This window comes from Trachymyrmex cornetzi, unplaced genomic scaffold (assembly GCF_001594075.2).
Source record: "Trachymyrmex cornetzi isolate Tcor2-1 unplaced genomic scaffold, Tcor1.1 scaffold37, whole genome shotgun sequence".
In the NCBI taxonomy this organism is placed as follows: domain Eukaryota; kingdom Metazoa; phylum Arthropoda; class Insecta; order Hymenoptera; family Formicidae; genus Trachymyrmex; species Trachymyrmex cornetzi.
In genome coordinates this window covers 512233-534692 of record NW_017298429.1, presented here as the reverse complement: position 1 = coordinate 534692, position 22460 = coordinate 512233, and the positions used below count along the sequence as shown (strand labels likewise).

The following is a 22460-nucleotide window of genomic DNA, read 5'->3' as shown; positions in this document are numbered from 1 at the left end:
CATCTTTTCATACCATAAAAATTATGTCTAAGACATTTTGTCGAAAAATGAATAGTTTCGGAAATAATTGTTTGCTTCCATACTTTTTCCCCACCCTGTGTATATATATATATAGTACTATATTATTAGTTTAATCCTTACTCTTAATTACATAAATTTTTAATTGATGCACAGCTCTGAACAGAGATGCGAATTCTCGCGATAAGAATATCGGTCTTTTATATATATAATAATAATAGTATTGTCGGTGTACATATCCAATTCGAAAATGGATGTACTAGCGCCACTAGCGGTATAATGTTTGAGGACACCGTCGAGATATTATTATTTAATAAGTGACCGTTATCAATCATGGGCAAATTTTCGTGACCACCAAAAGGACTCCAAGGGCATGATGGTAATTATTGTAGAATGTTAACATTACCAAGTTTTTTGCTTGATAAATTAATAAAATTTACCTTCCTTAATTACTGCATTTTATCATTAAAAATATTTCTTTTAAATTTGTAAATTTTTTTCTGATAAAAACAGTTGATTAGATAAGGTAAAAGCTTTATTATTTATCTTCGGAACAACCAAAACAGTTGATAATAGGTTTGTTCTCGAAATTTGAAATGCTCAAAAATTTTTGCACTTAAAAGAAATACATATCACGCGTTGAAGAGAAAGAAAGCGAAAATGCTAACTGCAAAAAGTACAACTTATTAAAATGAAATAGGTATATTTGATATTTACCTAAAGAAAAAAGTTCTTGTGTATAGTTTAGTGCAGGAATAAAATCAGATCTACTTAGAAATATCCTCTTTATTTGCCCTTATATGTACATATGTTTCTTATAGTAAATGTATATCTTTGTGTGTATGTTTATAACATAAATCAAGTAAAATATCAAAATATCTTCCACTATTTCTTTGAATAAAACCAAATTTTTACTCATTATAGCAATTGATAAAATAAGCTCATCAAAATATGAGACAGTATGTATCATTATAAAAAGTTTATAATAGAGAAAATGTATTAATTGTCTAATTTTCGAATTCAATGTTTTTAAAAACCAAAATTGTAAAAATAACAATTTTTTAGAAAGTAGATAGATCAAAAACCGAGCAAAAGAAAGATCTTAATTTAAATTAGTATAATATTTCACATTACTTCACAAATTAATATTCGATGTCATAAAGATACCATGGAACGTTAATTTAAAAAATTTTTTTATTTATTGCGATTTGACTATATATTTTATAAATTTTACTCTTAAAGTTCATCCAACGTTTAAACATTATGTATTAATTTAAAATTTTGTGATTTCAATTAGCTAATGAAGACTTAGTATAATCGAAACGTTCCATGGTATCTTTATGACATCGAATATTAATTTGTGAAGTAATGTGAAATATTATATTAATTTATATTAAGATCTTTCTTTAGCTCATGTTTTGACCTATCTACTTTTTTAGTTTTTGTGTTTGCAATATCGAGCGGATTACGTTTTTTAATATTGTATAAAACAATTTTTATTACGTATTTTTAATGCATTTTTACAATTACTTTTCAATTGTATTTAAAATTAATCATTCGAAATTAATCATTTGTAAAATACCTTACAAGTAAAAAAGTATAAGTAAAATTACTATCATTACACATTATCTCAAAAAAGACAAAAATATAGAACTAATATAAGTAGAAAAAGATAAACACACAATAATGTTATGATATGATACAAAACACGTGTATGAAGACCAGATCTTTGCTCCATAAAAATTGTAAAATATACAGTTAAAAAAAATCTTACATTTGTATCTTAATAGAACTTCAATATTTCTAATAACTATTATACTTGCAGCAGTTTATCGGCGATGCATTGGTTAAATACTGGGTCAATACTATGCTAATAATTCTGCTACTAGTGTAAACAAAACACATGTTACTTATGCTTTCATCTATTTAATTTCTTTTGGAGTTCTTAAAGGAACTCTTCAAAATATTCTGTCGTTGCCTTTTAATTAATAATACATAATATTTTGCAAAATGCTATGTTCTTTATTAATTTAATCATTTAACGCCAATGATTCCTTATTGACAATTCTTATATATTTATTTTTGGTTCTGAAATCTTTGTTTTTAATGTTTAAATCACACCTTCTGTGCTTCTTTGTTTATACCTGGCGCGCAGGAAAATGGACAGGCAGGTAACCGTGGTCACCAGGTAACTTACACAGCAATACTCGAGTGCCGTGAAGGAGAGGGGCCGACGCAGGTCGAGCAAGGTGGCGGTGTTCTCTACCACTGTCGCGGCATCGGCTTGCAGTCTCGTTCGGCGGGCGTTCGTCGTCGGTCGAAACTCGAAGTTGGCGCGCGCGCGGGTGCGAAGGTAAAAGAGTGGAGACCAGAAAGAGGAGAACCCATCTCGGAGCGGGAAGTTATTTTTTTTTTTTCACGGCGTGTGAAAAGAGTACGAGCGAAAAAAATACAGGCAGAGAAAGAGGAGGAGCAGGATGTTGAGTGCGTGAGAGGACGAGAAGGAGCCGAAAAAAGATTCGGAGCCGGAAAATGCGGACGCGACACGTCGTGGCAGGTGAGTCAGGCCCCCCTCTGTAGGTTCACGGCTGTGGTCGCGGTCGCCATCGCTCCGCGTTGGTTACCTGCGAGCGTCGCGGGCCCCGACGCCCCGACGCGCGACGCGACGGCACGGCGCGGCGTCCGGACGGGAAATCCTCACCGAGGAAAGATCATTTCGATCTACGTCGAACCTGAATGTTAAATCATTCGAACAAGAAACTGCAATTAATAAATCGAAAGATAGAAATCTATCGAATTGTGATTCAGGTGGATCCTGAATATAAATGCGATGTAAGCGATGATCTAGGATGACTCACGAGACATTTTTAAGGATCGAGCTATAGTGGATCAAGAATGATCGATATACATTATTTTATTATCACGTTTGCTTAAAAAATCTCTCTGCGATTAATTCGAGTCTTGTTTACGCGAGAAAACTTCCTGGCAACAAAAATCTTTTGGTAAACATTTTTTTATTTTCAACATAATAACTTTTAAAGAATAAAATTATCGTAAATTAAACATGTCAAGATTGAAGGATGGGCGATAATTTTATTCAAAATTTATGAATAGATTCAGGAATAAAGAACAATGACAGGTGGAAAAATTCACCCTCGAAACATTGTGCGCACCTACCTAACCGTCTACCTGAGGTACTGTTATGAGAAGAGCATGTCGTTACGCTCCAAGAGAGTCTGGCATTTTGACTGTATTGAACAAAGAGACTTCTGGAAGTCGACATTGGCACAACAAACGATAGCTTATCGCATTGCAAATAATAATTGGTAGAAGAATGTCAATGCCAAAGTTATCGTCGGGAAAACTATTAATATGAAACAAGTAATTTCTAAGGAAATAAAAATCAAAGTATGAGTAAAAATACGGATGAGATAAGATTATGGAGAATTACAAAAAATTAAATAAAAAAAATTAAGAGAAGATAGATATAGAGATATAATTAATATAAAAAAATGAAATTTTATATTCCTCGCAGTCTACGTATTTCATATTACCTTTTTGGATTTGCGTCTTGATACTCAATCGCAGATTATTGGATTTATTTTACCATTTTGTGAATGTGTTATATTAAACTGAAATATATGCTGTATTACTTGCGTGGCTTCCTATAGCATTCTCAGTGCATGTGATACGATAACGAGATGGAGGACGCTGAATCTATTGAAATCTCCCGCCAGTGAGTTCAATACCAGATGCCAGAACGAGGAAAACTCTTTCTTAGCACCTTATGATTGAATTTTGATTATGCTACATTCTCTCTTCAATTGCGTAAGAATAATTTTTATAAAATTAATACAAATGAATCTTGAATTTTGTTAAAATTAATTTCGAGACATATATATCCTTCCGATTTCAATTATTTGAAATTTATTTCATTTTCCATAATATAAAAGCATTTTTTATTAATCAAGTCAAATTTTTCAACCATTGTTATTTAATAATTCATTATTTAAAACATCTAAAGGAAATAATTTGCATTTGTATGACAAGAAAATTATAGCAGTGCCAAATGAGAGAATTATAACGTTGTGTGAATAATGGAATTTTCTAACGAGGGCGATAAACCAGTTTGACGTTTCTCTTCCGTTGCATCGTACGTGACAATGAAAAATTTTGATTGCATGCGATGCGATATTAATCGATATCGCTTTATGCAACGAATCTCATGATACATTCACAGAAAGTAGAACGATTCAATAATCAAAAGCAAAAGTGGCTTAAATTAGTAAAAATCATTTCTCTGTCTAATATTCTTTATTTTGTTACAAAACCTCATTTTGTCTAATTCCGTTTGTTTGTATCATTGTATATAATAATAATAACTATATCACATATTGTGTTCGATAATTATCGTTGCTTGATTATTCGACATCTTACTAATGATGAACTTCGCATGCTTCATTATTGAAACATTTCCCTAGAAATATTAAATACGTACACATGCGAGTTGGGATGACAAAAATTTACGAAATTACTAAGAATTTAGATTTCCTAACTAAATTAGAGAAACAAATCAAAGAAACTAATTAAATCCATCGACAATTATGCTATCTAATCCCTAGAAAAGTGATATAGAGTCAAACCCATAAGAATCTTAATGACATTATCGAGTAAAAAAGCGAAAATCTTTATGTTTGACGAACATGATTTTCTTCTATTCTTGATTTAATTTTATTCCAGAAATATTTAATCTATAAATAAAATGTTTTTTTTTACGGTTTAAAATTATAATTATTTTTTCACACATTTTTTTATTTAATACCAAAATTTTAAATTACGTATAGTTTTTTTACAAGTTCTATATTAAATATGTTCCTAATTTACATTTACGAGAAAAATATAGATTTTCTAAAGATTTTTACGGGATGCGAGATAAAATTGTTTATTTTAATAGGAATATAGTTCTGAACAAAACAAATGCTCAGGTATGCTATGTTACAATGCTCGAAATACCTCTGATTTTTCCGTGCCTTCGACAGTGGAACGGCTTTTCCTCCAGGTATTTCCATTTACGGATTAGAAAAGAAAAGAAGGCTCCTTTTCAGTAATAGATAAAATTTTTGCGAAGGCACGTTATTACAAATGAGACGTTTTTCTCGTCCTAGGAAGAAAAAAATGGCCCATAGAATAATTCACAAGCTGATTATCTCACTGCGAGTGAGCTTCCGCTTTTATGCGCACCTTTCCGGTCACGTAAAAGCGCGCATTGACCGCGCAGGAGAAGGCATTCTTTCGTAACGGTATAAACTTTTACCTCTTCGGGATCACCGGTGTGGATCAGTGACCGACCCGAGAGAGTCACTACGATGACCCATGAAATCGTGATCGTTCTCGGACGACAATCATCGAAAGACGAATACTATACTCAATTACAGCAAAGATCAGTTATCAAGCCTCTTTGTGAGAGAGAAATAAATAATTTTATTACATTTGTAGTTTTTTATCGCTTAACTTTGAAGGTTATTTTTATAATATTTATCATGTACCTGAGGAAATTGTATATATGTTCGTTTAATAATTAACTTTATCTTGTAAACTAGTAAAACTTTCTTAAAAATTCTGAAAAAAACAATACAATTTTCTTAATTATTAAATTAAAAAAAATATGTAACGTTTTATAACGTAGTTATAATGCACCTTACACGAATGGATCTTTATGTATGTTCTTTGACTTCTCGTCACAGACGTCGTCCAAACTTCCCAACACTGTAAAGGCCCGTCAAACTCGAGAAAATATCCTTCGTCCGCTCTGTGAAAAGATGTTTTAGACCGGGGCGATGAACGGCTTATCGCTCGAGGAATTCCTGTGCACCTCGCATAGATCGTGCCATAGTTGAGCACTCTTTTCATATGGAAATACGAAAACTGACATACATTTAAATAAGCGACCACTTGTGTAAAAATATCATCTCTGTTAGTTATCCCAATTGTTCGAACAATATCGAGAGACTTGTCAAAGCGAAGCAACGAACTGAAGAGTCTGGGCGGCAGTCGATATCGATGAATTACTTGAAATAAATTGATTTAATTGAAAGCGATAACAATGATTTACAAGTGTAACGTAACAGCACGTTTGCATAACAATATTAATGCGTGTATATCTATTTTTTCCTAAAGATTAAGAATCATCAGTCAAATTTTTGATTAACGAATTATACAGTATTACTGAATTTAGACCATATATTTTTGTTGAATATTAATAATATATTTTCTAGATATATTTTTTAATAGATGGCATTATTTTAAGAATAATTAATCGTTGGGTTATCAATAGTATTTATTTTATAAAGAATGAAAAATATACAAAATATAATGTACAAAAAAAATGTTATAGAAATTCTAAAAGTATAATATAATTAATAAAAAAGGAAGTTCTTTAATCCTTACATGTATATCTCAAGGTCACATTTCATTATTGCATTTTAATTCAATTTCCTATTTCATATACAGATGTAAATAATAATTTTATTATCAAGAATTATATGTGTATATAAATATATAATAATATATAATAAGAAATTATTTAAGGAAATTCAAATTTTGAAGATATTGAAGACTTTGAAGAACCTTCAGTTTTGAATGATACTTGAAGCAATTCGAAACTTTATAAGATACTGAATAGCAAACTCTTGAAAGAGGGCATCGGACGCCCATTATTAGTCGTAGATGAAGTTACCAGGCTTTGTTATACGCGACACGATATCGATATCCATACTAGAAGAGGTCGATAGTTTCACGAACAGACGTCGCGTCGTTTCCTCGCTGAAAAAGCATTTAACGGAACGTCATCTCGCGCGAGAGCGGAGGCGTGTACGCGTATGTGACGCAATTGTTCCACGTGTCGCCTGTCAATTTATATCGAGCACTCGACGCGACGACGATGAGGCGTCGCAAATAATTTTGCGGATAATTCGCTGAGGACGCAAAATATTTCGAGTGTATTAAACTCGTTTCTGCTGCTGGTGTACTTGTCAATCTATGTTTTTATTGCGTTTTACATTTTTAAGAGGATTTTGCAAACACAGGAGAGCTTTGGAAGCTTTTACGATACACGAGTTTGCATCATTCACGTCCAATAAAGAAACTTCTGATACAATAAAATATTTGGTCAAAAAAACGTTTTTTCAATATGTCACTATTGAAACCTTTGTATACTAATAATAATTGTTATACAATCATACAATGTAATTCAGGATACAGACATTGTTTTCAACGATATATAGATTCTACTTATTAACGGATGATCCAAAAAATAAATTTCGATTTTAGATGAATTTTTTTTTTCCATATATGCTATATTTTCTGCTTATACACGTATTATTAAAATTAAGTTTGTACTATTTTTTAATTCTTTGATATACTGTGAGCATATACACCTACATACATACACGCGCGCGCGTGTGTGTGTGTGTACATATATATATATATATATAATAAAATTTGTCGAATATATATATATATAAATCGACAAATTTTGATAGCTCAAGCTCAGATTCTCTATCAAAAAGAGAATCTTTCTATTCGACTGACTGCGAAAGCGCGCTTATGGGATGTCGCAGCGGAAAAATGCAGCGAATCGAACGAAAGTTGCATTCGCACAAATGTACACGATACCGGCGTTAAATTACAGAACCGGCTCAGCGTGGCGTAATATTACGCTCCGTTCACTCGCGCGAAATTCAAATGCGAAAAATAAATTCCGATGCGTGTTCCAACTCGTCAATGAATTCAAATAAAACGCACGATGATTTCATACTTCACACCGGAAAGCAATTCTTAATTGTTAATTTGCGTTCATTTCTAGAAATACATATACATTTAAAAATTAGATCTTAAATATATTATTTTTCAAGTTATTTTATGTTAAAAAAATTTAACTACAACAATTACTTTAAAAACGACTTTTAATTAAAATAAATTCTTTGAAAAAAATTATAACTTTTAAAAAATATAAATAAAAAACGTTTGATCTTACCGTATAATGTTTTCTTCAGCTAGGAAAATATGTATGCAGAATAGGGTCTTGTGAAGACAGTTGTAAGGAGGGTCACATGGCCCTTTATGAATGGCGCCAGAACCCCTAGGGTCCAGTATTTTTTCTAAGAAAGATATTTCACAGGTCCCGAAGACTCACTTGAGTGGCCAATTTTGACAATTAGCAGACCCACTTTCGGAGCCCTAACTCGAATCTGATATAGTTAAATTCCTGAATAAAATCACAAGAAATGTATTTTCCGTCGAGATAACGCTATCAAAAGAGCACTGACTAATTAGTTATTCTTAATGAATGCATCAACGAAAAACTTGGGTATCTTGATAATTTCACTTTGTCGATATTTTTCATAAACTTATTTTTATTTTGAGAACTTGTTGCCTCCCTCTCATCTCTCATTATTTTCCTTTAATCAAAGAAAATTAACGTTTTATATACAGGGTGTCCCGACCTTTTTTGCCAATCACTTTTGTGTAGATAGAGCGGACTAAACTGAGTTGAAAAGTCCTCTACCATTTTGCAATTTTCGCTATAGTTAACAAGATATTAATTACTAACAATTGCAAAATATTGGTCTTGAATAATTTTTTACTCAAATATTATCAACTTTACAGAAAAACTGCAAGAGACAAAAATTATTAATTTTCTCCTCATAAGGTTTTGAGAATTTTTTCAGAATTTTTTCAGAATTTTTTAATACCGTATTTCCTTATGTTGATAAAAATAAGAAAATGTAGTACTAAAAAGTTGATAAAGAATTCTGAAAAAATTCTCAGAACTTTATGAGAAGAAAATAAATAATTTTTGTCTCTTGCAGTTTTTCTGTAAAGTTGATAGTATTTGAGTAAAAAATTATTCAAGACTAATATTTTACAATTTTTAGTAATTAATATATTGTTAACTATTGCGAAAATTGCAAAATGGTACAGGACTTTTCAACTCAGTTTAATCCGCTCTATCTACACAAAAATGATTGGCAAAAAAGGTCGGGATACTCTGTATACAGAATATATATAAAACATATATTCTGTACATATAAAACTTATACGAATATATAAAATATATACTTTACATACACAAATTGTTTAAAATTGTCGAATAAGTTCTCTTTTTTCATGACAGTAATATGTATAATACTATTCAGAAAGTTATTCCTTCTGCAAATATGTCGTATGTATCATAACACAGCTAAATCATTGATGGCCAAGTGCAATCCGCGTGCAATAATTTTTTCATACTTTCTACATGCAGCGTGATAAATATTTTCGTCGAAGTAAATTAGACATTTTTTTGAACATTCATAGCGAGCTTTAAGATAACAAAAAGAATAGATAAAACTTTAAACTAAAAATAACATTTTTTGTACCTGTCGCTTTATCGTTTCTTGACGTGTTGGAAATATATTGAGCAAGATGAAAAATAACTTCTCTGTCAATATACAAACTGTATCGGGAACTTTATATTAAACGTCAGGAGACAATTTTTTTTTAAAGAATCTTGAAACGATGACTTTGCTTTTGGAGAAGTTTAAATTGAGGATTAATTACGTATAGTGATAGATAAACACATAGAAAATAATTGAAATTATAATATCAAAGATAGTATTTGTATTTGTAAGTGCGATCTATTATACTAGTATATTATATCAACCATATAAAATTTTTTTAGCCTTTTCTTTCCTTCTTTTTATCAAATAAGCTAATAAATGATTCTTTTGAAATTTTGCAAAGCTGCATCATTTAACCTTCAAAAAATATCAAACATATATGACTATGCAGTCATATAATTTTTATGAATCGTAAAATTGAGGTACATCATAGTGTTAAAACGTTATCGGCGGTGAATATACTTATTGATATACAACTTTGTAATCTAAACTTTTTCGAAATTAACATTATTGCTGCAATGCTTTTTTGCGAATTTTCATAAAAATCTCCAGAGACTTTTTCTAGAACTCTTCATAAAAAAAAGTTAATCAGTAAATTTAAATAACAGTTAAAGGTCATTCCTATTAATGATTCAAAATTGTTTATTTCACATTATAGGAATAACAATTATTTTAAATAATGTTATTTTACATCTGTAATAACTGAAAAATGTGTATAAAGATTTATAAGGAATACATTTTTATTATTTTCTAAAGACTATTTAATGTAAAGAACGCAAAAGCAACACTAAATTTCTATATAATTTGTCTTTTTTAACTTTACAAGTTTACTTACAAAACTTTCTTATTTCTCATATCAGTTGTTCTAAATGTCTCAATATCTCAATTATCTCAATAGAGAAAAAAGAAAAGATAAAATTTTTTAATACCAGACGAGATATTTTCCGATAACTATAATGACTCTCTATTACACGAGTCATTCATAGTATCAGAATACTTTCATAGCGCTTATGTTATCATTGCGTCTACCGCTTAGGAGCGAACGTGGATTTCCCGTAATCTATCCGATATATAAGTATAATTGAAGGCACAACTGACGTAGATATGTGTGTGCTTGCGTGTATACGTTTCCTATCGATGTTACAAGCCGTCGCATAAAATTGCGTAAAGTGATGGCGATTGCGACTCGTCGCAGTCGTCCGCTCGCCGCATGTATTTTTCCTCGCTCCAAGTTCTTCGACAGATAATAGCAAGTGGAATCGATCTTATTGGGATCGAATACAAATTGCGTTGATATCGTGCATCCCGTTTTGTTCTTACGGATCAATTCGAGAAAAGAATTTCGCGCGGAATAGAAAGATAGGCAGTGAGTAAAGGGCATTCTACAATAATGCGTTGCCAACAACCGTTGCCAGTTGAAATGTTTGTCACGACAACCAATCGGAAGCATAAATAATACCATTAACGCTTCTAATTGATTGTCGGGACAAACGTTTCAACTGGCAACGGGTGTTTGCAAGGCATTGTAGAATGCCCTTTATCGTTTTTGTTCATCAAGACTGATGCGTGTCGCGATTCACAACAAAAGTCGTATTTCACAGCGTAACGCCGTGGGAATGCAAAAGGATTAAACAAAAAAAAAAAAAAATACGCTTGACCATGGAATGCCGCGACAATTGTATGCTCGTTCCACATGAGCTCCCGATACGGCACGAAATCGCATTTATGATCGCTACACATATACATATGATAAGCGAAATCGCACCGTGCCGGTTCGCTAAATCACGTTTCAGCGTTTCATACCAATTACGAAGATTCGCGAGGGAAGTATCTCGTTGGAAAGTTAAATCGACGTGAGATATCTGCGAATGTGCGAGAGGAAACGAGATAAATGATGATTGATGGCGATAATAGAATATGTACCGGGATCAGAATCCGTAAGATCCTAAATGGTTCCAGGAGCTGGAAGAGGAAAATAAATTTCCGTAATTGACTGTGGAATCTCTCTATTTGTATGAAAAATATCGGAGAAAATTAATCTCAATTTATAATTTTATCGAAATTAAGAGAAATTCTCTAAATTATTATAAAAAAGACTCCAACTGTAAAATAATACACTTGAAATGTCTATACCTCGATTGTTTCAGAATTTTTTGATTCATCGGGGAATAAATAGAAGTGACGAGATATAAATACGCCAGAAATGTATAATGGATATTTGACGAAGCAATTTGCGTTTCGTATGTGATATAAATGCTAACAAGGACCATCTCCGCTGAATAGTCTCCTGTGGGGAGATCGATTTTCCGAGAATTGTCAGTGGGTTGAATGGTTAAAGGATGACGAACACATTGACGTGCTAATTAGCGTTGAATCCCGATAGCTCGGGATGTGAAAGGAACCTCGACGCCCGAATTGACTTCCGTTTATTCCGGGTATCCTCTCCGTGGGTTGACGTAAAACGGGCGCGATTCGCATCGAAAATAATACGTCTCGTCCAACTGGATCTGGTTTCGGCGAAGACGATTATGCATATTTGATACGATTGCAAATTTCATCCCGCGGATGTCGCGCAATATGTGGCTATATTGGGAACGCTAGCTGTTATCGCTCACGACACACTCATGAAACGCATCGTATTCATGTAATTCTCTACTATACTAGATAAAGGAATTTATATACGGAAATTAGATAATGCTTATTGAAATAATCACATGATTATTTACGTAAAAAAAAAAACGTACGGCGTTAAAAAAAAATATTTTTTAAAGATAAAAGTTGGCACTTTAAGATGGCGTAAACGAAAGTAGAAAAAAAAATTTACTTCGCTAGCAAAAAAATCACAAAAAACGTTAATTTTGACATCTTTAACTTCACTTTTCTCACAAACCTGATGTGATAGAGCAATTTCATTACCGGGTTAGTGTTCAGCGCGCGAAAATACATCGGAAATGGTATCTTTTATTCAAACAGCAAAAATCACGTCGAGCAGTGTAATTTAAAACGGAATAAATAATTTTTCAAAAGTTAAATTAATCAATTATCTTTCATTTTGCGAACGTCGCATCTCGTAAAAAGTTGCATCAAGAAAAATGTATTCATTTTGTATATTCTATAACTCCATTATTTATTTTGTCATACATTTTCTATTAAAGAGAAATCTATCATAAAGTGAATCACAGTAAAATTTCAGAAATTCCACATCGTCGTGAAAGCCTATTTTCTTCACTCTTAAGGCATACTTCTTTATTTTTCCACGAACCTTCTAGGTCTCTTATTTGAACCCTTCAGAATCTTTCGGCGAGATTACGTTGCACCTAACGCAAAATGTAGGCGGCTCCTCTTACGCTTACGATGCTTAAAACGAAAAACGGTTAACGGCGGTTTCGTCTGGCCATCAAGTAACAACGCAACGTTGTTATAATACGCCTCTCTTCCTACACGGCTATATGCATGTGCGTGTGCGTTGTTCAAGGCACGCACCTGAGCGTGAAGTGAGGATTCGCGTTGATGCACCGATGTGGCTTCCAGCTACATTCACCTTACCTAGTATGTTTTGATATCTTAAATATAAAAAAGTTTTATTAACTATATAACAGTTTAAATAATAAATAGTAAATGTAGATTACCGAATCATAAAATTAGAGACTATTTTTTAGAATATTTTTAATATAATTTTTCCTTTTATATTAAAAAAAAAATATTCAATTATTATTTATAAAACTCAAGATCATATAAACACGATTTTTTTTATCAAATTTTTATTTACGAAATTATTACGTGTTGTTAAATTTAAGAAGATTTTAGAAACATGTGAACTATGATGAAAGGGATGTAGGAAGAAGAGCCACGTAGATGGCATAAAAATGGGCTTCTGATGCGCGGTATATATCGTGTTTAATGCACTCTCGTCGGCCTTTGAGAGTCACATGTCGTCGATCTAATCATCGAACTTTCGAGCTGCGGAGATAGCGTTTCCGCGATAATTGCACCCAGATAATTAAATCGAGTGATTTTTTTTTTTCGTTACTTGGCGAGAAAGCCTCGGGCTGGACTCTCGTTCTACGACGTTGTCGAGCGGAACGCGATATTACAATGAGATTTAAAGGCGATCGATATTACGTGCGTCAGACATACGGGTCGCGCGACTTGCTCCGGAGATTCCGCAATCGAGTACCTACGGCTTAAAATGGAAGGAAATCCCAAGGTTTAAAATTAAGTGTGCAGTGTGCGTAATGGAAACTTAAATAATGAGGGAAGAATCAGGGAAAGTAACAAGAAAGCGGGATAACAAAGGGTGATAAAGAAAGGGTCAAATCACGCGATATATGCATCCACTCCGTATGCAAAATATGTGGGAAAGCGAGAGGGAGGCGTTGGCGTTTCTAAGGCGGAACACTGTATTCATCGTCGTCGACAGAATGCAATTCTCTTGTGCAGTTATCCGTCATTATGCGCCAGGTTGCGGTACTCTCGCTCGTTGCATCCTGCCGCTTTTCTATTGCAACTCCTTGGCCTTGCGTTAGAAGAAAACGCCATAATTATATTACAAAAAAAAAAAGAATGAAACAGTCGATTTAAACAGCGTAAAAGCAAATTTAAAAAATGATATTGATATATTTTTTCTGCTTTGACATTTTTCGTTTAACAATATCAGATATATTTAAATCAGATTAATATCGTGCAATTTTGAATACATTGATAATATTCGTATTTATAACATTAATTTATATTTATAATATTAATATTCATATGTATGAATATACTCTTTCTTTCCATCTTCCTTAAAAATCAGATTGTCCCTCTAATTTTAATAGCATTGCTAAATATACAACAATTGTACTAGTTTAATAGCGGCGTCAATGGTTTTTAATAATGCAGAGGTAGAAAGTTTGTCGGCGTGGCTCCCTTCTCTTGGGCTTGTTATTAGTTAACTGCAATAACTTGCATTGCGATGCACACTGTCGTGTATAATTCCCGTAGACAGCGTATATGCACCGTCATCTCTCACTTCTCACGGGAAAAGCTGATTTCTTACAATACGGAGAGTACTTAAACTTTTCTCTATACCTCGGAAATTAGCTTCTACACACGCAGGATCAATAATAATCAGGTAGTCTCATTTTCACAAATAACAAGCAGCTTTTAAATTATACAATAAGTAATTCTCATTTATTAATTTGCTGATCAGCTTTCAATGTACATATTTTATACATATTGGTATAAAATTGATAGGATGCACAAATTACATAAAATGTAATTTTTTAAATAAATTATGCGAGGGGGTAACCATTTAATGTAATCGTGGGACAGAATCCTCGAAATTATTATAAAATTTACATAAAATCTCTATGTATAATCCGATAATTATATATGCAACCACGAGAAATCATTGTATAAAATTAAATAAAATCGTATATTCTACCAAATTACTTCATAGTAATGAAAAAAATTATTTGTAATCAGATGAAATCTTGTAATCTGTGGGACAATATTTCAGCTATAACACTGAGAAAAAAAAGTTGTTAACTTGACTAAATGCGTTTAGTTCGTAATGATTATTTAGTTCGAATATATTTATATATTTAGATTAACAAAATTTTGTAATTTAAAATATGTTATTTGTTTGAATTAACAAATATTTAGTTGAGCTAACAAATATTTGCTTGACAGTCCGTGACCGCTACATTTAGTTGAATCAACTAATATTTTTTTGAAACAGCAACTTTTTTTTCTCAGTGTAGTGGTTACCCCCTTGAAATTATGAAGATACGCACGGCGATACATTAATAATAATTTGAAAATTTTTGACATAAATTAAGAATTCTGAGAAAATATTTCTGTCATTTGGAGAATTAAAGTCTTGTCACAGTGAGTATATTTCGCAATAGACAAAGGGACCTCCTTATTCCCGTCCATCACGTATAACGCGATCGTTGAATTCCCACGTGTCAGTGAACCGAAAGCTCTGCAACACGAACTCGGCCATAGCCACGTGCAATAGTTCTGTTCTAGTTGCAGTTCTGTTTGTCTCTCCTTTCTTTCCCCCGAGATCAATACTCATTTCTCGTGCATAAAGCGTTTTATCAAGAAATTTCATTAAATATTATCCAAGAAATTATTTCATAGAAATGATTAACTCTCTATTAATTTAACATTCACCAGTATTTGTATTTCATGAGATCCAAAGATTTTATTTATTTTATTTCCAGTATTTTTTTTTCGATTACGTGAAGAATTGTGTCGAGAAATTATGTTTATGTAGATTACCTTTTAATTAAAATTCTTGTAATTCAAAATTTGCCATAAATTGCCAAAAATTAATTCGTTTTGTACATCAAGTGAATTATCGGTTTTCGTCAACGAAGTGGAAGTAGTTCATAGAAATTTCCTTTCTCGGTATATCATCCTCGACATCTTCGTAATGATTTCGTAAAACCAACCTCACTAAATCGTTCTGTAGGACTTCATAGCACACTCCAGAACTCGTCGGTATTCACCTACGAGAGCTGAGTTGTACGACTCGACTGACTCACAATTGCCACGCCTTCGTCGAGCCGAGGCATAATACTCTTTGTTGCATTGCGCGGGAAACATTACAGTTCGAGACAGTGCGTGTCGAAGTCTCAATTAGGCTAAGTTAAATTAAAAAGTGGACGACCTGTTCGAATAATTTGTCAATGATTATTTTCATGATATATTTACATATATATGCATATGTAGTAATGCGTACATACATACATACATTACCTAAAGTGTTTACAATACATTTCACATTATTTGATCACACCATACTTGATGCCCAACGAAATAGTAAAGAATATCTCTCGGCTTTGTATGTTCTAATTAAAAGAATGAAGAAGAGACAAGCTATTCGAAGAGAAAGTGGACTGTACTCTGTGCTAGGGAGAGCATATCGTACCTTCATGAAAAATTCCCTCGATCAAAAGGCGTGACTTATGATTACGTTACTTGTTTTCGTGTGTAAAGATTGTTTATCTATGAATATGTATATATAAACACTTCTGAAATTGAGAAATTTGTAAAACATATAAAGTTTTACTTAAAGCTTATGTTTCTAGTTTGCGTCGCAATATTATTTTGCATTGATTAATATGGAAATTCGAATAATATTGCGGCGATACAGCATTCTATTACATACTCGCGTATATTGCTTATTGATCAATTTGAGAAAGAAGCAGAGTTTACGCAATCAAAACTTAAATACTATTATGTATATTCAACAATTTACAGAAAGTAAAAAATATCTTTAAATTTTTAAATTTTTTTATGTTGCTTAAAAAATTATGTACGTGTGCATTATGTTGTATCATAGAATAATTAATAAGTAATCTTCGCTTCACCGATCCATTAATTGCAGCGAGAATCTTTTACGCCGTTATGCATCCTTTAATTTAATCTAAAGGACATGTGCAATTAAATTGCTCGCTCTACAAACTCGATCTTTGTAGACGATAAATCGATCATAATATCAGCTCATTGAACGCAAAATTACCGAACCTAACTGTCAAGATTAAACCAGTTACCAAGTGTTTTTTTTAGACATAGATGAAAAAGAGACCGGTTACATATTAACTGACAATTCAATGGTATTAGTCGACTAACGGATTAATTATTCTATTTTCATTGTATACGTATTTCTTTTTTGATATTCTCGAAACGCACGGCATACTTTCCCAAGCGATTGCGGTCGTCTCACAGGTGTCCCGTAAGGATACGTCCGTGGTATCCTTACGGATGATGTATGCAGGTTGTTATGCTTTCTAACGGCAATTCTCCAAATCGTTCCGAATGGACTGTATTAGTGTGCAATTCGTCATGAACGCGATACGTCCAATCAGGACTCGCGCATTTTCGGTTCTCCACGGTGATTCCCCCGATCCACGATGAAAACCGTTACGTTATTTCCATCGCTTTCTACCATCTAATGTATCTCAAATCGTCAATCGCATTAAACGAAAATAGGGTAATGAGACTAACGGATTAATCATTCCATTTTCAACTGCTGAGCGCGCAGTTTATACTTGATGATATTCAGAGTAATCGTGCACGAAGAAATTAACAATAATTGTCAATTGTCTGTTTTCTTTTCTAAGTACGATAAAGTCGAATTTACGGAAATAGACATATGAATCGAAAGATTTGCTTGAATAATTAAGAATTATAATTTTTTAATTTATAAAATGTAAATAGTCATACAAAGGTATTTGAGATGGTGGATCTTGAATCTATACGAAATCGTAGACTTACGTTATCATAATTTCTAGATTCTACGTCTTGATGAATTTTATTTCTTGTGATCGGATAGATTTCTAATAGGAATTGCGAATCAATCTAACAGTTTCTCGGATCTAATTATCCGCAATCCCCACGCAACGGGCGCGTCATCATTTGTCCCATACAGGAAGATCGACTTCCGGTAATTCCGTCATTGAAGCAATCCCAATTATGGATCTCCGTTTATGTTTACATGTTTTACACATTTCGCATGCGGAGCACGCAAGTATATGTACGTGAGTTTCTCAGATGTGTCACGTGCCTGTCGCGAAAAATTAATCGCGGAAAAACTCGCGCGAGATTCTCTTTTTTTTTATTTTTTCTCATCAACTCTACAAAGGAATACTTTCTTTTCTACGAATTCGTACATTTATAATTTTGTAATTAAATCTATAGATTTAAAATCATAGATAGATTAAATTTGAAAATTGATGAATTTATAATAATATCTTATTCTTGCTTCCATAGCTGTCTCTTATTTAATAACCTTCATATTTCTTAGTTCATGATAATAAGTCTTCATTTGTCAATGTTCTACAATTTTGAGTTTTACGGTATATCTCAAAATCTGCGACTGAGTGCACTATACTTACAGTGAGTAAGATTGATGGCAACCGACCGATAAATAATGCATGACTTCTATTCGCACGTGGCGTTGTAAAGTTGTACTTGCAAGATGACTGGCTGTCCTCCTCGAAAGAAAAGAGAACATGCTCGCGCAGTATGGTAAAAATCTCTTTGCACCTTTTTTTCACGAGAATAAAAAAGGAATGTAACTCCGGTGGTGAAGATCCGAGTGTTGGGATCATCCGACATTTACGAGAATGGATGCTTTTAAGATTTAATAAATTTTGAATCAGAAATTGTGCACGAAAGGATCCGCAAAATTGTATTATCAAAGATGTAATTTTATTAGAATTTTTATAGCATCAAAGACATGATCGTTCTGGTATTAATTCTAAGTATTCTATAGTAGAATATATATAAGATTTTTTATGTCAAGGATCTATGAAATGCATTGATTTACAAGAACGCAGATATTCACAATCAAGAATCAACAACAGCTTGGGGACCAAGGTTCCACGTATGTAAAGTATGCATGTGACTGAACACGAACGAGTCCTTTCTCACGCGTAAGCGCTCATGACAAAATCATAGTTCATCCTTGGAGATAATGGCACGCAGAGAGAGGCGTTATGTAACACGACGTGTATGCTTGCGGTGATAAATCGTTTTCTTTTCTCGTGGGCAATCTTGTTCATAAATGCTGAGCTCGTTTCGGAGAGTGACTTGAGTGAGTGGCTTTATCGACCAAAAATAAATATTAGAAGTGTTATAAGGATTTAATATATCTATAAAAAAAAACCTAAAACACTTACTTTATTTAATCAAATGAAATGAAATCAATATATCAAATAAATATTTAAAAATATCCAAAACAATCGAAATAATTATATCCTTTATTTTATTTTATTTTTAATGTTAAAAATTAGTTAAAACACCAAAAGCTAATGCTATAAAAACGTTAAAAAGCTTGTTCATCGATTGTCTGCTGTACAAGCAACTAAAGTTTAAACACTGTCGTTGATAATGCGTGTGTCAGCACTTATATCTCGTGACATATTGCGGCTATGACCGATAATAAAAATTAGAGTGAAATAATAAAGTAGTCTCTCTTCTCCTTTTTTGAATTCTTTTTTTTTTTTCAAAAACTTCTGTTGGATTTTTATTAAAACATTAAGATTAAAATGTTTTTTCTTACATTATATTTATTTGTAATATTCCAAGAATTAAGGATCTCTATTCGTGATGACAACAGTGATCAGGATCAATGAACTGTACGATTAATGATCCAGAAAAGCCATGAAATCTGTGAATGCTGTAACGCTAAGTGAACATTATTGCCAGAATCTGAAAACCCATCATCAAACTTCTCTCCTAACAGAGTTTTATCTCTATTACAGTTCTGGCCACTTTGTTGGCTCTTACTCACGAAGCGCCCCAGAATCCCAAACATCAAAATTACGAGGAGCATCCTCGCGAGGCTTATTTCAACGGTTCGGCGTTCCTGAAATTGAGCTCCTTCGTATCGGTGCACCGTCACAGTGGCCTCAGCTTCCGCACGTGCGAACCCGGTCGACTATTTCTACAGAAGTACGATGACAATTCGATCAGTCTCGAGGTGACACCCGAGGGACTGCTCTTTGTGGCTGTCGTCGATCAGCAGAGATATCGAGCCAGGCTAAACGCCAGGCTACTCAACAACGTCTGGCACAGCGTTAACTTGTTTTTTAGACTCGGCAATCTCACCCTAAATGCCGCCGGTCACACTCAGGTAAATACTGATTAAATATTAATATATAATTAAAAAATATATATACAGAATTAAATTTTTTACATTTATATATTATAATAATATATATCAAAAATACAATAATATTCTATTTTATTTACCTTAAGTCATTTAAAAACAAATAAAATAGATTTTATTAAACTTCTGTTGAATACAAACGAAAAATCAGATTATATGTATAAAGAGTAGCTATTAAATATAAATATAAATTTAATAGACATAGTGTGACAATAATTAGCCTGAAATTTTTTTCGAAAAAAGATCGAGATGTGCTAAGTCAATCTTAAAAATATAGAATATGAATATATAAGAAACGTTTTTTTTAGATGGTTGCGAATGCGACTTACAATTCCGCCATCCTAACGCTTCCTGACTATGATGTGAACAGTTCGCTCATAGTCGGCGAAGGATTCAGAGGTTGTATCTTGCAAGGGCCTGGGATTCTCTTCAACAACAGTACTAATAATGGAGCCGTTTTTGGACCCTGCTCGTTGGAAATCAAAGGATGTAAGAAAATCCATAACTTTTTTTATTAAAATAATATTTTTCTCTAAGAGAGTTATCGTAGAGTATTCTTGCACCGATAAGCGTTGAATTATCACATATGACATGGGAGATCGTTAGTGTAGTTGCTATTATGTACCTACAAGTAATAGTAGAACACTCTTAAGCCAGAATTACAATTAGTTAAGTCATCGAGCGATAATATTGCAACAGTAGATCAATAACTCATTGTAAACAGAATGTTCTTAGTTATAATAATTAAACAAGCTGTTAAGCAATTATCGAGTGATAACAGCAGATTAGATATCACTATATCAACGTGAAAAATCTAGAGATAAGCGAATAAATTAGAAAAACACATAAATATTTTAAATCATTTTAATTTCGATTACTCTTTTTATTTTATCATGCCTAATACCTTTTTTTATTTGATTTATCTCATTTTTTATATTTTACAATATATTAATTATTTATAAGTATTAAATGCAGCATATACTTTTAGTTTCGTCTCGGAATTGAAAGAAGGAAGGATTTTGCACCAACTAATTTTTTTCTCTTTCTTTGGAATGATTTATCGTGATATTTGTTCTCTATATAAGTCTTTTACATTATCTTTATATAAAACTAGATTACAACAGGAAAGAAGAAGAAGAAGGCAAGAAAAAAAAGAAAAGTATTTTAAATAATAAGTAGCGTTGCACGTGTTTCTTCTGAGTAAAGTGCACTTATTGCATGCGAGTTTTGTGAAAAATAAAAAATTTTCAGGTGGAACGAGCGGCCTCGGCACAGGGGTCACTTCCGCCACAATGGCCACTATGGATTTCTGTCACCATGAGCCATGCATGATGCATGGTAAATGCGTGTCGCGACAGGATCGCTACGAGTGCCACTGTTACGCCCGATATTCCGGCAACAACTGCCAAATTGACAATGGTAGACTTCGTCGATACCTTGAATACGCGGCGTTTAAAGCGTATGTGGGGCGAGCGGATTCATACCCGACGCGCGCGTTAAACGGCAATGTTACGTCACGTAATTACGCATCGAGATGAGAAGATATCGTCCTGTCGTAGATTTATTCCTAGTTTCACGAAAATATTTCACGAAAATAATGCAAAATCAAATTAAGATGTCAATGAAAAACTTTATATTCACGGAATGTTGAAGCATGAATTAAGTATTACAATATGTGTGAAGGATGATTTTTTAAATACAATTTAATAAAATTTTGTTTTTCAAACTCTGTATAACTGTCGTACCGCGAAATAATTATATGTCTATAAATTGAAGAACTCAGTTCAATTTAAAGAAGTAATTTGTTATATATTTTTATTATATTAAAATATTTAATATTAACATATTTTTCGTCGTAAGAGATTAGAATCTAATGTAATTACATTGCTGCGATAAATAGGGTATGAACTCTGCATCATCTTCCCCCACTATGTAATTCGTACATAACGTACATCGTAAATGTAGATTTGTTTTGCTTTGAAGCAATGTATAGAAATTTATAGAAATGCTTTTTGCCTAACATCCAAACATTTGCTTCAAAATCATGCTCGCTCAATTATTTTAGATACGTGTTGCTTTGCCTTTTTTTTCTTTAAACAATATTATTTACCAAAAATATTGCTTCGAAGTTAAGCAAAATAAGTTGCTTTGCGTAAAATTGCTTAAACATGCGAATATTATCGTATTTGTAAAAGGCAAATGTCGATAATTTATTACATTTCACTTAAACTAAATATAGCAACTAGTATTTGTTTCTAATATGTTTTATTTTTTCTTCTGTCTATATTCAATAATTATTTATTTATAATTTTTAGATTTATAATAACGGAATT

The 22460-nt window shown here is 32.6% G+C and overlaps 1 protein-coding gene across 1 annotated transcript in view; it reads left to right on the top strand.

The window, feature by feature from the left end:
• Positions 1 to 2305: 2305 nt before the first annotated feature.
• The window catches only part of crb (cell polarity complex component crumbs), a 30613-nt gene continuing 10458 nt past the window's right edge, over positions 2306 to 22460 (top strand). Inside the window, exons 1-4 of the mRNA XM_018511370.1 lie at positions 2306 to 2575; positions 19721 to 20091; positions 20436 to 20616; positions 21379 to 21546. Coding sequence (XP_018366872.1) covers positions 2551 to 2575; positions 19721 to 20091; positions 20436 to 20616; positions 21379 to 21546 — 745 coding nt within the window. The 5' untranslated portion in view covers positions 2306 to 2550. The remainder of the gene's footprint in view (positions 2576 to 19720; positions 20092 to 20435; positions 20617 to 21378; positions 21547 to 22460) is intronic.